General features: G+C 38.4%; 1 protein-coding gene across 1 annotated transcript in view; it reads left to right on the plus strand.

Moving 5' to 3' along the window:
* The first annotated feature begins 423 nt into the window (after positions 1-423).
* Positions 424-16,384, plus strand: part of ADAMTSL1 (ADAMTS like 1) — a 358,154-nt gene continuing 342,193 nt past the window's right edge. The window contains exons 1-2 of the mRNA XM_040090980.1: positions 424-631; positions 1,172-1,403. Coding sequence (XP_039946914.1) covers positions 424-631; positions 1,172-1,403 — 440 coding nt within the window. The remainder of the gene's footprint in view (positions 632-1,171; positions 1,404-16,384) is intronic.

Raw genomic sequence — 16,384 nt, forward strand, 5'->3', positions numbered from 1 at the left:
AACCTTTTGAGTGACATATTGCATCAATATTCCAAGTCTGCATCTAGGTATTTATATCTAATGCAGTCTCTTTGGTAGGTTCTAGCCCAAGGTTTTTAGTTCACATTATCAATTCTAATAAAGTTTCTTCTTCATAATGTATCTCCCATTCCTGTAGAAACATAGTCCATACCTTCATTGCTAGGTGTTCCTCCATCAGAGGAGACAAATCCACCCATGTCTCCTGTGCGGTTTTTCTTCTATTTAAAGGGGTTATATACAAAGGAGAATCTGGATTTTTGGCAGCTTTCTACCACAAATCAGCTCTGCACACCGTATATTTTGGGTGGCTCTGCCTGCACACCTCTGATTATTTCCAGTATTTTTCTGGCTTAGAGGCTCTACTCACATGCCCTGTCTGTCTCCCCCTGTTCTGCTTATGGGATGTCTGTCGTCTTCACATCGGGAATCTCCAGGTATTACGTTAAGGGTCGTTGGTTGGAGACAAATGACACAATCTCACTGAGGGTCATCAACATACAGCATGGAGTTTATAATGGCTGCCTCTTTTGTTGCATCATGTGGCAACAGTCACCATCATCAAGGGAGGTTACAACCACCAACAGTGAAACAGACAAGACAAGTCTTTGTTGTAAGCATGAGAATCCATTTATTCCCCCCTTCCCCGGGCCAGGGAGGGTGTGAGTGCGAAGAGGGGTGAAGACGAAGAGGGCGAGCAGGGGCACAGTTGTGGATTTTATTGGGTATTTTAGGGGAGGAGTCTTAGGTTTTAGGTCAAAGGGGGGAGATCAGATTTCAGCCTCCTTAAAACAGGACTCCACAACTCCTCCCTTTATAAATTGGTTAAAAGGTGCATCGAATAACTTATAATAGGGAGATTCTTGGGAATATGACTTATTGGTTTGTAAAATTAAAATGAACATTATTAAGCTAAATTAACAAGTAACAGAAAAGCATTTGAGACTTAATTACAGAAAATAAAGCAACAGAATTGATGATACTGAATTAAATGAATACATTTTCACTTAATGAATTAATAGTTCAATCTTCTTTGGCTTTTGCTCTTCCTACCAGAAGGGGTGCAGTTCTTTCATCTCTTCTTTTCGAAGGGCACGGTTCTCACTGTTTGGTCTTGGCTTTGGTACTGGTGTTGTGGGTGTTATTATTGTAGGTGATGATGACTGTGAAGCGAGGAATGGTGAAAGCTGCAGTGGTAGAGCTGTCAGCAGCACACAGCAGGGTCTGGCCTTCTCTCGGAGCTGCGCCGTTCCGCCACGCTGCCTCTGCCGCGCCGGCTGCAGGGCACAGCGGGGCCGGGCACTCTCTGGCCAGCCCGGCCTCGCCTCCCCTGCCATGCGGGGCCGGGCTGGGGCAGCTGCAGGGCACGGCAGGAAGGGGGACGGGTAGGCAGGGGAAGGGCAGGCACGGACCGGAAAAGAAGGGCTTTGGTGGGAAAGAGGGGATCTCAAAACCACGTGGTAAGTGCCATTTTTAGAAGGAGCGCCTGGGACGGTGCAGCTGCTGCCTTCCCAGGCAGGGAACGGGGGATATGGAAAGACAGGGGCAAAGGAGGACACAGGACGGCAGGAGGACTGTAGCACACCCACATCACTTCTGGATGGGTTCTGAACTTGTCCTGCCTTCAGGAAAAGGGGGATAGGGATGGAGAGGGACACAGGGTGAGGGAGAGACACTAGCAACTCTGTGCCATTCTGGCAGTTTTCACTCCTTGCCGCACTCTTAGGAACAAAGGGTAAAGAAATATATAGGTAGCTTCACAGAAACTGAAAAACGTGAAGGTTCACAAGAGGGAGGGTCTAGGGCACCAACACTCTGCATGCAAATTTTCCATAATCATCCAGAGGTAGCCACTAGGACTTTATCATCCATAAGTTGCAGCGGACATGTCAGGAGAGTTGTTAGGAGTCCCCAGCATGGTCCTTTTTGCAGGCAGACTAGCTGCTTGTAGCTTTTAAAAACTCCTTCCCATGAAGAATGGAAAGACTTGTGATGGTAGGTATTAGTCCATTCCTCGGTCCCAGAGAATCGGTCTCCTTCTTGGGAGTTTCCCTCCCCGTAAGCTTTTTATCCCCATGTTTTTATGGGCGTCCTGCAGAAGTGACATACGGGGTGCCGGTCCTGTTGTCCTCACTGGTTGCCCGCATTCATCCACCATTTGTTGTGTCGTGTGGCAACAGTGACCATGTCCAGGAAGGTAATAACCACCGGCAGGAAAATAGATGAGACAAGTCCTTGCTGTAAGCACGAGAATCCATTTATTCCCCCCTACCCTGGGCCACGGAGATGGTGAGAGTGAAGAGGGATGAGAATGAAGAGGGGTGAAGATGAAGAGAGTGGGCAGGGGCAGGGCTGTGGGTTTTATCAGGTATTTTAGGGGAGGAGTCTTAGGTTTAGATCAAAGAGAGGAGATCAGATTTCAGCCTCCTCAAAACAGGACTCCACACTCTTTTATAGGGGATTTGAATTTCTTGGGTTTAGATAGCTGATTGCTTGAGATCTCTCTCTGCCCAGATGTCTGTCAGCGGTGTTTCTGCAGCTAGGCTTGAACAGGGTTGGCTGAGGTCTCTGAGTTCAAATGTATACTATCATTGTTCACCTGGGGACTTGTTCTACTTCTTTTCCAGAAGGAACCAGGCTAGACAAATTGGGTTTATGATATGGCCAAATTTATCTTGTCCAGCTACAGACTGGCTGTACTCAGGTACAATTTTATCACTCTCATTCATTGTAAATATAAAATTTAAAGATGAAGAATACTACATTTTGTACTGGTTTTAATCCCTGCTGCTTTTATACCAGTACACTAGAGGTTTTTAGGTTTGTCTCACAGTATCATGGGTTAGCACAATTTTGTTTTCTAGTTACAGAAAAATGTGAGATATTTTGCCCTGCTCCTAACCATGGAGTGGTTTGGGGGGGGGGGAGGACAGGGACCTATCAAAAAACTGGCCAGGATATTGGCAGCTAAGTTAACCAATGGGAAATGTCAATGCAACTTTGGAGGGGACATTTAAAACTAATCTGCTGCTGATCGGTCTCCCCTCTTGCTTCGGGGATCTGCCATGAGATAACATCGGAGGCGGCCGGGCCAGCCCTGGGTCGGGCCTTGCTGCCCCTTTGGGCGGCTGGGCCTGCCCGGCTCGGCCCCTGAAAGCCACTGCCCTCACAGGGAGGGTCTAGGCCGGCAAAGCCCTTTCCCCTGCTTACCAGCAGGGAAAAAATCGGCTGCAGTTCAACAATGCTGACCATGTGCTCAGACTGTGGCAGAAAGGGCCAAAACGTGGCCCAGCTTAATCGCCACTAGCAGCAAAGAAAGCAAACTTGCTGCTCCATTACAACTCTGAGCTGAGCCACCCTGGATGAGACCGAGGGGTGGAAAAAAGGACATCTACCAACTTCCTCCATCAACACAGCTTTGCATTTTCTTCAGTTCCTGCAGCCTGGGTGCTTGCATGTGGCCTTTTGCAAGCCCGAGCGGATTTAACCCTTTACTAGCAACATGAAACTTCTAAAGCACAATTCTTCCTTAAAAGAAAGAAAAAAGAAAACAAAGAATACTAGGACAGACACTAAATGAAGTCAGTTAGATGAGAACTGAAAGAACTAATAATATTGGAATAGGATGGAAGAAGTGGATATTTTTAACTGGACTTCTCTAAGGTAAATTATGAAAAAATGGACTGTTCTTTGTGGGATCTTAGTATTGCTGGGTAGAGTGCTAATTCTAATCAAAATTAAATTCTAATCTCGATTACATCAAGGACTGATGTAATTGAGATTTATTTGGTAACTTTAAAGCCCCTGCTCCTGGCTTAAAAAGAGGCCTCAGCCATTGAGACAAAGATGATTTTAGACTAGAAGAATTATTTGTAAAAAGTACCCCAGATACACTGAGAAGCTTTGCTGATAGAATATCACACTCTGCTAAAACTCTGGGCAGCAGCAGATGTGTAACATTAGGAGCACTGGACTGTTTTCTCTTGTGACAAATGTCTTCATAAAAAGATCTTAGAGAGACTCTTCTCCTAAAAGTAATGAGTAGTTATGTCTAAACAGTGAAACTGACTGAAAATCTTAAGTTGTGTCTTTCGATGTTGTTCAATAAGAAAGTAAATAATTTGTAAGAGGAAATAAGCATGTTTTAAAGTATCATTCTGTTTTAGTTTAAGTTTTCTTCTTCTCAACCTTTTTTTTCCCTCATTCTTTTAATATATGTTAATAAAACTATTTTTGTTCATTTTTAAGCTTAAGCCTGCTTTGTTTTTTTTCTCCTAATCTCTCCCTCCCACTAAAAGAAAATTAATATTAGAACCCCTACACACAGATTTTGAATGGATGTTTTGATGTCTCTGTCCATCCTCATAGGAATTACAAGACAAAGACAGAGACAGCCCTGGTGTTAAAATAAATAAACAAGTATACACAACTATAGGAAATAAGGAATTATGATTTTTATAAAAGGCTAGTAAGTGAATATAGTAAGTTCCTGTTTGCTATTTACATATACCTAGAGGGCTTGTTGTTGTTGTTGTTTTGTTTCTGGTATGCAATGGAACCAGCAATGTGCATAAATCATCAGGTTTGAGGCTTCTTTAATATTTAACCAATATGCAGCTGATTTTTTACTGTTAAACAATGGAAGTATTAAGAGTTACCTATGGGATAAAGAGCTTGACAAAATATAGTGCAACTATCTCAAAATCTACCATGAGTGCTGAATTACATACACTGAAACTCTGAGCTGAGAACATGTAGCTTCAGTGTACTGACACTTTCCAGATAGATACTCTAAACAATATATTTGATCTACTAAATACATTATTTAATTGGTATTGTGACAATGAAATACATTATATTTTTTTAAAGTGTTTTTCCTGTAAAATCTAGGCCACTACATTCTTTGTAGGGTAACTTCAGCATGCATTAGACTCGAAGCACGTCCACTTAGACAGCGGCAGATGTCCTGGCTACACAGCTGTCAGTTGACAATGCTTGGGCTCAGCTAACTTTCTGCTCTGCTTTTGCCTTAGTTGGCCTGTAATACATACAGGATTTTAAGTCAATAACATGCCAGTGGGAAAAACCAACAACAAGAATTAGAATTAAGATTTCAGTAAATTTAAATTTTAAACACACCTATTTTAACACCGCACTGGTACAAGTGACCTGAAGTAGCAAGGAATAGTCTAAGCTCTAAGCAAAATGTGTGTATATAAATGTTTGTCTTATTTGCTTGATTTCAGTAACTGAGTAGTTAAAACTACATGAGTGGGTGTTGTACTTGTAATTCACAAGTCTGGATTAGGGTGGGGGAGGAGTAGGGTGAGTAGGGGGAGCCTGAGACCTTAATGCTTTGGAGTTGGTTCCAGCTGGGTTTTGAAAAGATGTTGGGAGTTCCCAAATAAAGAGGTTGGTTTTTATTGTTCGCTAATACCTCTTGCTAGAAAGGGAGACAAGGTTGGTTTCCCGAACTTGTCTGTCATCCCCATAGAATGTGGGGAGTGGAGGCTTGAGGAGCACAAAATGAAATTTCATCGTGTAACCAGGGACTCATTGTTAACACTGTCAAACATATGGCACAGCTGTGAAATTTTTGTGCCAGGCCTGGTGAGCTATTGGGAAAGCTTACAAAGCCAAGCAAGCCATTTGGATTGATGGTGTTGTTAGTAGGAAGAAGCAAATGATAAAACAATTTTATTTAAATGCTTAGAAAAACAGTCCTGTGATTTATTTTCTAAGCCACCAGATGTACTGTACTATGCTGTACTACATAATTGAGACAGCATTCTCTGATGTAATAAAGACATAAAATGTGTGTGGGTGTGCGGGGTGAGAAAGGAGTAGTGGAATTGACGGCAAGTTGAATAAACTGTTGGAGATTTGTGTTTGGCTTTTTTTCTCTCATTGCAGAGTGTAAAATGCTAATATACCCCATAACCAAAAGGCTCTTAAGGGTTCATTTTTGGTGGCTCAGAAGGGTTGATTTTTGCTCCAGATCAAATCCCTGGCAAGCCATTTCCTGTGTATATAAAGATGGTTTGGATTTTGTCGTTGTTGTCAGCGCTAGGAAGGTTAATGACCAAGGGATTGGGCGTGGAGAAGGGAGAGGTTCAAGCTGCTTTGCCAGACTTCAGATCATTAGCAGGAAGCAGCCAGGAGAAAACGTGCTGTTTCTGGAGCTCTGTTCAGTACTCCTAGAGCAACAAGAAACATGCAGGGGCTTGGGTAGAAAAAATGGCCATGCTGGATACAAAATGTATTTTGCTGCGATGGTTTCCTCAGACCACGAGGTTTTTATATTGCCTCCCAGACAGAATTTGAGGATTATTTTAAGACATATGAAAAATTAAAATACTTTCAATTATATTTGTAACTGAAAATATCAAAGCATATCAGAATTTTCTTTTTGGTTTTTTTTTTTTCCCCACTATTTTGGGGGGGGGGGGGGGGGGGGGGGTGTGTGTATGTGTGTGTGTGTGTGTTTTTAACGTGAGACAAAATGTAATATTGGAATTCCAGTTTTCCAGTCAGGACTAACAATAGTGAAAACCATTATAAAATATGTTGAATAATTTGGTATTGGCATTTTCTGGTATTTGCAAATTCAAAATTCTTTCAAGTTTTATTTCCACTGAGCTTAATCTAGCCCATTTTCATATATGATTCTCATTTTAACTTTTCAGGATAAAGTGCATACCATGAAAGAAGGAGACTTATGGTACCAACTGATGGACTAATATCTTTGTTCTCTTAATGCCACAAAAGTAATTAATGCCTTTTGTAAAAGGAAGTGCTAACAGGGTTTACTCAAAAAGATCTTTCCAGAAGATGGATTGTTTTATTTATCCTCTTGGGAGCCTAGAATGGTTTGGGCTAGAAGGGATCTTACGGATCATCTTGTTCCAGCCCCTTTGCCATGGGCAGGGACGCCTTACCTACCACTAGACCAGGTTGCTCAGAGCCCCATCCAACCCTGAACAATTCCAGGTATGGGGCATCCACAGCTTCTCTGGGCAAGCTGTTCCAATGTTCAGCAGATGAAAGGTAAGGAAAGACAGAAAAAATATACAAAAAAACAAACATAAATACCACTTCGTCCAACAGTGTTCATCTGATACAAATTCAAATAGGAGGCAGTGTCAGGATGTGTGCTTGCCACAAGCTTTGATTTAAATACCCTCTGGCCTTCCTGGGCCCTTCCCCCAGGTGGGACTTGTGGTCATTTGTCCACTGCAAGGCCAGGCTGGGGCTCCAGGGGTGGGTGTGGAGCCTCCGGCGTGCCGCTGCAGGGCTGGGACACAGGCCTGGGGCTGGGCTGTGCAGGCAGGGCCTCGCCTCACCAGGGCATGGCCCGACCAGCCCCTGCCCCTCACACACACCCCAAATGTTTCCAGACACCAGTCCTTACAGTCTCTTACCCTCACATACTGAAAATTGTGCAATAAAAGCCTATTTACTAAATTATTTTTTATTTTTGAATCTTTCCATTTAAATAAATAAATATCTGAGCATTTTTTTCCAGTATTTCATTCCTGTTTACTAGAACTAGTCCTTAGGTAGTTCCTTTTTTTTTTTTTTTTTTTTTCCCCAGTTGTTGTTGACTAAATACTTTTCATTCATTTTTCAAGTTCTAATAGCTACAACACTACAAATTACTAAAGCTACCATTGTTAGAACTATTTTATTTTCCAAAGTATGTCTGGGGTATTAGTTTTCTGTACAAAACCCACAATCCTTGCCAGTAATTTCTTCTCCAATAATAAGAATGAGATCTTTTACTGTATCCAGTTGGGACTGTAGTTATGATTGGCAGACTTATTCTACAATCTCATTAAAGTCTTCTTTTTTAGTAATTATTTCACAAAATAATTTTTTGTCACAGATCATTTTTGAATACAAAACCATACCTGGTGGTTTTATTTTCACTCTTCTTGAAAAATTCTTTCCTCACACTACCTGAATTCACAAGTTTTTTGGGTTTTGTTTTACAATTAGGTTTGTATCATATGCATGTCACTGTAGTCTGTTCGGTGTGTTGAGTCTAATTCCACAAAATATTATATACGAAATATTGAGTCATAATTCTACAAAAATATTGCTGATTTCTTATGGACTTCATTAATTTTCTAAGCTCTCTGCAATCCTTACTTTATTTTTGCTCCCCAGTTATTGTTGTTTTTTGATTTCTCCAACTTTTCAGCAGAATTTTAAAATCTATTTTCGTATTGTAATTTACCTAACTTTCTATCTTCTGTGATTCAGAGTCAGGAAAACAAGACTTTCTTCTCTTTATTTCTAATGCTCTTCAGTTTTCTCTTTGGCCCAGCCAAAGAAAGATTTTGATTTACGTTTTTGGCCTACATACATGAAGAGGCTTGTTTCCATGTCTTGCTTTTGACAGCTAAAGGTGGTCTACGGCAGCAGGTTGTATTGTCTTTTTGTATGTGGGGGGGGGGGGGGTTGTGTGGTTTTGGTTTTGTTTTTGTTGGGTTGTTTTTGTTTTTGTTTATGTATTTGTTTATTTGTTTGTTTGTGGGGTTGGGGGTTTTTTGTCACTATGCAATTCAGTTCTTCTAATAAGCAAGAGAATTAGATTATAACAAAATAGACACCTGAATGTCTCTTTGTGTGAAACTTCTTACCGAACATGACAGATCTATAATATATGCTTTTAAAAGGATGGATTAGGTTGAAAATTGACAGTTTCCCATCAGTTACCTAGTTATTAGTCTTTTGGACTAGATGATTATTGTTGATCCCTTCCAACTGAACTATTCTGTTCTGTTCTAATTATTTTTTATTATTTTGTTACCTGTTTGAAAGTCAGACTTTTCATATTACATATGAAATATATATGTTTGTGAAATGCGTTTCATGTATCTCTGTTCTGCCAAAGTTTCCTTCTTGTATTTCTTCTGATTGTGGCTACTTACATCAATTATCTCTTTCTTTTGTTAGTGCCTGGCTATTGCACAGATAGTCACAGCAGAAAGTTTCTTTAAGAAAAAACCTGTGGCTTTTTAGTAAAAAGCTCATGGCATAGGATAGAACTCTTGTTAATTTTTTCAGACAGGATGATAGGTTACTGTCCAAATCGTGAACCTCAAGACTCCTTGTTTTCTTCAGCAGGATCAGGTGAAATTCTCTGAACCACTGTTTACACTTGGATGGTGCTGTGTGACCAGTCTTTCACATGCATGATCGTTGATTATTGGTTGACTTGGATTACAGAGAAACTGGCTTCTAAACATATTAACCATGTACAAAGGACTGTTGTACATGACCCTGTCTGCGCTTGCAGAGTTCCTACTGAGTATTTATAACGGTTGTATTTCTGCACTTTTTATTCAGTTCTGCAACAGCGTCTTTTATCTGACAGAAGGTTGGGATTCCTCCACCTAAGATACTAAACACCATATTGAAACATACAAACATAAAAATGCATTGGTACATGCACTTTTACTGATTTTCAGGAAATGTCTTCAAGACATTTTCCACATGGAACACTTCTGGATGAAGTAGTCAGACATTTTGTTCTGAAAATGGCTAGAATTGAGTAAGTCCCCTCTGTTGTAGTCAACTCACTTTTCCAAATCGATCAATTTTCTCACCAGTGCACATGACAGCCTAGGGAAATACTGGATTATGTAGGGATTTCATGACTGAAGTTAACTGGGCGCACACACACACACACATCCCTGATATGGCTAGACCATATTTATACCTATAAGACAAACACAAGCTATTTTCTTTTTTAATTTAATGGATTTTTCCTTAGTTTATTCTTTGTTCTTGAAAAATTGCTTGGTTTGATTCTCACTAGAATGTCTACCATGAATACGAGAGACAAAGGGCACACATTGAAATGAGAAATGCACTAGCTTTCCTGTGAAATGAAGGGTTCTAATCAGCAGTTTCCTGACATTATGTTTTCATTCTTTTCCACTTCATTATGTTGCCTTCCTTTTCTGAATTATTAGCCCGCTCTTCTGAAGTACTGATATTACCTGCTTTTGCAGGCTTTATGCTTCATTTACAGTGTATCATTGCTCAGAAGGTAGATTGGTACCTGGGAATCTGAACAGCATTTTCAAACATTTTGCTTAGTTTAGCGCTTACATCCCTTAAGTCTTTACCTGCGTGTCTTAATACTTCGTGATTACGTTGTTTAATGGCCCGTGTCTCATTGAGGCTGGATGTCGACAATACCAGCGACCCACTGTGGTTCTCTCTAATCTCCTCCTTTTCTGTGTCTTGTTTTGGGAAAGATAGAATAGCTATGATTTCAAGCATGTGGCCAATCTTCTCCCGAGTAAAGGCTGTAGATTGCACAGCTGCAGTTCTGTAGTGGAAGCAGATGAGCTGTGACCTACTGCCGACAGCCACTTTGGGTTACATCATCCCACTAAGTCACCACCCACTGCTGTAGACAGCCAGCCTGAGGGACACAGCAAACAGGCTGCCTTTCATTGACACTTCATGAATTAACAGCTAGAGGCTGCTCAGGAGGAGGACAGTTGGCATCTCTTCCTCCTCAGAGACCCAGTGTTTGAGATCTCTGTGGCAGAAATTCAAGGAAAAGAGGATGGATTACAAAAAGCCTCTGCTTGCTGTTTTGGAATATGTTGTCCTTTTGGCAATGGTGATTTTTTTGTTGTTTGTTTGGTTTGGTTTTTTCCTTCTCTGCTACTAGGCTAGTATATTACCTAAAGAGATACATTCTTCAAGCAGAATATTTGAGGGAAAATGTTGAAAATTAATTCCTGTTCTTCTCACATGACATCCTCTTGATTCTCATTAAAGGATGACTGCATGTCTCTGTTTTTTGTCATCCACGTTTTACACTTCAGCTCCTAAGAGGAGTGATGTGCACTGCGGTGAACAAATGCATCATCACAGTCTTGCTGATTTGAGATCTGCTGCTATAATGTTATCTGTCAGGCTGCCCTCAGAATGTGATTTTCCTTTCTGATTAGAAAATTGAATGACGGCTCAAACAAGAAGCCGCTAAATGTTGGCTTACTGTTGAATTTCAGACCAGCGAACCCTACTTCTTAATTTTCTGCAAATAAAGTAGTACTCAATATAGCGAGACAAACACTGTTGAAAAGTCAAGTCAGTTCTGAGTGGCATTGGTCCTCAATCACAGTTGATCTGATGTCATGACCTCTTAATGCAGAAGCAAAAGAATTCTCCAGAGCAAAAGCTTTTTCAGTTTGTAGCAGAGTCTCTCAAAATTTTTCGGCATCAGTGCACTGTGAGTAATGGGGAAAAATGTGGCATTGGACAGGCAGGATAATTACATAAGATTGGTAGCCTGATCCTTAGTACTTGGTTTTACATAAATTAATACATGTAGATGATTTTTCACATCAGTAAAACTGTACTTAATGTTTTAATCCAACTTTTCAATTTGCTATTCCACAGCAGTATTATTGCTGTGAAAAGAAGATAAATTTTGGAAATTCAAATTGTAAGGCCTCAAATCTGACATGTTCTTATTTGAAAGGAGTCGCTGCATCAATGTTATGTCCTTAAAAAGTGATGTGAGTATTTAATAGTCTGTGCTCTTTTCATCTTAACTATAGTAAACAAATATTTAACCACCTAGTTTATTTCTGAAAATCACTACCAAACTTGATATTTTCAAATTTTTAGCTGTTAGTAACTACTTCCATGATTAATATTTCTTACTGTTTTGGTAGAATTATATTTGCAAATTAAATAGGAGAGGGAAATCTGTGAATCAGTAAAGAGTTTTCAAAATTCTGCTATAAATGAAGCAAAATGTGAAATTTGATAGCTTGAAATAAAATAGGTGGCTTTAGTTTACATTGGCTTCAGTTTATTTTTGGGCACATTCAAAGCAATTTTCTCTGTCTTTTAGACAAGAACTAAGTAAAGAAGCCTATTTAAAAAAGAAAATTAAAATAGTCCTAAAGATTAAGTTAATGCAGTGTTTATATGAATTTTGTCTAGGAAGTTAATGTTGCAAAGAGCTGCATGGTCGTCATTCAATGAATGCTGTCTGGGCATGTTTATTTGAGTAAGGAGAAAATCCTGGAAGACAGGGATTCTAGATTTGGTTTGCCTAATTCCCTTAAGGATTTAGAATGTGCACAAGAATCTGCAAAATCTAAGAAGGAATTGCTTGAAAATTTAATGCAAGACTGCTAGTATTTCCTGCTCTTTCATGATCTGGGATGACTGTAATAACAGTTGCTTTGTCTTGATGGAGTTTTAGCACTTTCCTCTCCTGGGAAAAATGAAACTGATAGGAAAAACAAGAAACCAAATATCTGAGCAACTTCAAAACCATTTGTGGTTCGGTTTTAGAAATATGAAGCTTTTTGTAGGTGGAGTCTTGTGTTTATTTTTCTGAAGCAGTTTACAAGCCTATAAAAGTGCTTTGAACCAATAACCATTAGTTGCTCCCTTCTTAGCCACATGTAGTTGTGTTTAGATTATATAAGTGCTAGTGTAACATATATAAAAATTATTTGATTAAAACTTAAATGATCCATTTTTTAAGAACCAAATTTTGAATAGTTGAACAAACTTTAAAAGTTTTCCTGCTTCACATGAGTAAATATAGCAGCTCTGGAACTGGGACACTTGCGCTGTCAGGCAAGAGAAAAGTAGGGAATTCCTTTTAATGGAACACTGCAACTGGGAATTGAGTTCTTATTGGAAAACACCTGTTTCTTGCATTATTTCAATAATGTGAATATACTCAAGTGATCACATTTCCCATTTCATAAAATTAAAGTTGTAATGAGGGAGCCCTCTTTAGACCTGCTAAATCCTGGAAGAGCACTCACAGATGTCTGAGATTCTGTAATAGCTGAGAAAATACAAACTGTAGAGAGGACTTATAATTGCCTGAGATGAGTCAAGTGATGATTTCCCTGGTTCATGATGTCCTATAAATTCCTGCTATAGTTTGGATAAAAATACATCTCAGAAATACATTTTGGGGATTACAAGGAAGTGCCATTAATATTCCTGTGCTGGGTAAGATACCTGAAGTGCGACAAATTATTTTTTTTAATAATTATCCTTAAATAATCCTTTTCCAATCTTTGCCAAAATGTCTTCTAAATTTGGTTCTTCAAACAAATAATAAACAAAAGGAGTACATAATAAACTTGTCACTATTTGTATCCGATTAAAATTATTACCTGAAGAAGAAAAATTATGTCTGAAGCAAGGCAATTTCAAGGCCTCATGTCTAGTGAAAGAGACTGTTTTGAACTCTCTTTCTCAAATAAGTGAGACTTGCATTCTGAGGTACATGTAACAGAAGGGTATGTGCCCTAGAGCAGATAGACTCAAGAGAAATTTCCAGGAACCATTTTGTCCCATCACCAATGTTGTGCAACACCCTCTTTTTTTTTTTTTTTTTTTTTTTTTTTTTTTTTTTTTTTTTTTTTTTGCTCCACCAGTACTCATGTTGAAAAATTGTTTCAGAATAGAATAAGCCCACCTGATATTATAGCAGCGTGAAACATAGCTTCATGTGTTAAGACATATTTTAAATTCCTTAATTTTCTGTTGGAATGAAATTAGTGTCTATCTTTAACACAACATATATTCAAATAAGACTGAAGCATAGATCATTAGGTTATGTATTTTGTTGGACGAAACATGACAAATTTGAGAAATAAAAAACATTCCCATACCTAATGTGTTTAATGGAAAGCAAAAATACCTAGAAATAACACAGAAGGTGGCACTTGGAATCTAGGGTACATGTTAGTTTCAATATCACATCTGGATTTTCTACTTGATCTGATGTATTTATGTACTGAATAGATGACTTACTGTGACCACTCATCTACCTAAACTTGTACTGTAGTAGATGTTTTAGTGTGAAAGCCAAACTTCTCGTAATCTGACATTCTAATCATAAAAGCAGTTAGCTTTATTTTAAATTAGTTATAAATGAAAAATAATATTCAATAAACATCTCCTTTATCTGTGATTCAGAGAATTATTTAAACACATGGGCTGTCTGTAGTACTGCTCTATCTCTAGCCTGACTTGGCCTTGTCTGACTCACCAGACCAGATGCAAATATGAAAGTAATTATTATGATCAGTAGGCCTTGTTTTATACAAATGGCAGTGAGACAATTACTTCATTTTCTACAGGATGCTTAATAATATTTCAGGAACTGCCATTGCTTAGCCAGTTTTTGGGCAGCAAATGATTTGTTCAATCTGTTTAGTTGTTTGCTTGCAGGTCATCCAAAAGCACAACTTTTCAAAGAATGTCATCCAGGTTTTTTGTTGTTCCAAGTGTCACCACAGTCTCATGCTCAGTGATTTTGTCCCTCAATTTACTAATTTATTAAGGTGTTGAAGAACAAGATATAATTCAAGATTTTACCAATATGTATTTTGGATTTGTTAAAGATCGCTGACGGCTGGTTAAAAATTAGCTGAAGTTACTTGGAAAAAGCTAGCAAAGGCTCATACATGACCAATCTAAGAATCTTCTTAATTAACTTTAAACAACAATAAAGCAATAGTGTGAATGCTACTAGAGTTAGAATAAACAGGATTGTAAGGATAGAAATTCAAACTGGAAAAAAATATTTTAGGGAATAAATGTTAATATATATAAAATATGTGATATATATTGTATTTTTCCTTTCCAAATCTATTAATTGGAACAATATCCTCTAATAATACTATGTTCACTTACTCTTACTGCCTTCATGTTCCTCTGTTTCTTTATTATGTCAATACAGAGAACCTATGTCGTAAATAAAATACAGTGTTTCTGAGTACATAAATCCCTTGTGTTTGAAAGAATTCTAAAACTGTACTGGCAATTTCATAGATACTTTTTAGTCACTTCATTTGAATTGTGTTTTCTGACTTTTGGGTTCTGAGACAAGAAGAGTAAGCCTTTCAACTACAGTGGGAATAGCTTATCTATGTTCTCATCCATCATTTCAACTACTATTGTGTGAGAGTTCATTTTTCCTGCTTTCCTTGCTGCTGTTACCAGAGTGCCGAGGAGATGAATGATGGTGACATTAGACTAAGGAAGTAGTGAGAGCTCTTTGGCAACTGTTTTCTATAGTATCTCTATTTGCTACTCTAAGATTAGGAGTATATTAGCTCTTACAAAAATTTTCATTGTCATTCATAAAATCAGCTGCCTTTTTCTAGAGTGTAAATGGAGAAGCACAAAACTTTTTATCTCATAAATTATTTACATGAAATTTAATGTCCTTCATCAGGATGTGCCTGTGTGTGTAATCATCACAGGAGGTACTCCTGTGTAAACACAGAAAGTGGCTATAATTATTTTCTCCTTAGACTTGAAGACTATGAGAAAGGTGTAAAAAACTGTCTTGTGGGAGCCAGAAAACACAGTTCTGTTTCCGTTCTTGAGATGTGAGACAGTAAGAAAAAGTAAGTTCAGCTCAGTGTTTGATTTGCTGCTGAAGGTATCAGGACATGTGATATCCCATATCAACAGATTCTAAATTTAATATTGAATAATTTTTTGTTAGAAAAAATATATTCTTCCATTGCTTCGTAAAGACCACAGCTGTCTTCCAGAGCCATGGTACTTTTGTGTGATAAAATCTGGTGGTGTAAATCATGTGACATTCAAAGATATTTTTGTTCTTTTTATCATGGTGACTGTTTCAGTTGTTGAAATAGCATCTCATTTTCCTTTCTTTGAATATACTGTGGCTGAGTGCACTCTGTTGGAGATCTGAGAGAGGGAATCTTTCCTTCTCTCATTATAATGGCCTGCATCTGGTCTTCTGAACAAGAAGAAATGCCCTGCTTTTATACAGTTTGTTGTGTTGGATATTCTACTACAAACTGGCGCAAATGTTGATATGCATCTACAACATTTAGGCACTGATAGCTGTTTTCGGGAGATCTAAAACTGAGTGTGAATAAACAAACTTGGAAAAAAATTTACTCCATCTCTTAATAGATTACATTCTTCCTGTCTAAACTCAAATTTAAAAATCCATGAGCTTTATCTACTGCTTAGTGATGGAGTCTTCCACACCTTCATTATGAAGATCATGATTTCAGTAAATCATTGCATTCTTCAAAGATGATAGTATCTATAAAAATTTCTTTTTTAAAAAGGCCGGTCTAGTTTCTGTTTCCTTGTTTAGCTAATGTAACTGTAAAATTTACAGATTAAACCCACCAAATTTATCTGTTCAATGTTCTGATGTTTTTCTTTACACTTTAATCCTTTTTTATTATATTAGATTGAGGGGGTTTTATTATATTACTTGTTTGTTTGTTTGTTTGTTTGTTTTGTTTGTTTGTTTGTTTCTGTACTACTGTTTTGAGATCTTTTCTCTCTGGGATAT

Source organism: Hirundo rustica, chromosome Z, assembly GCF_015227805.2.
Source record: "Hirundo rustica isolate bHirRus1 chromosome Z, bHirRus1.pri.v3, whole genome shotgun sequence".
In the NCBI taxonomy this organism is placed as follows: Eukaryota; Metazoa; Chordata; class Aves; order Passeriformes; family Hirundinidae; genus Hirundo; species Hirundo rustica.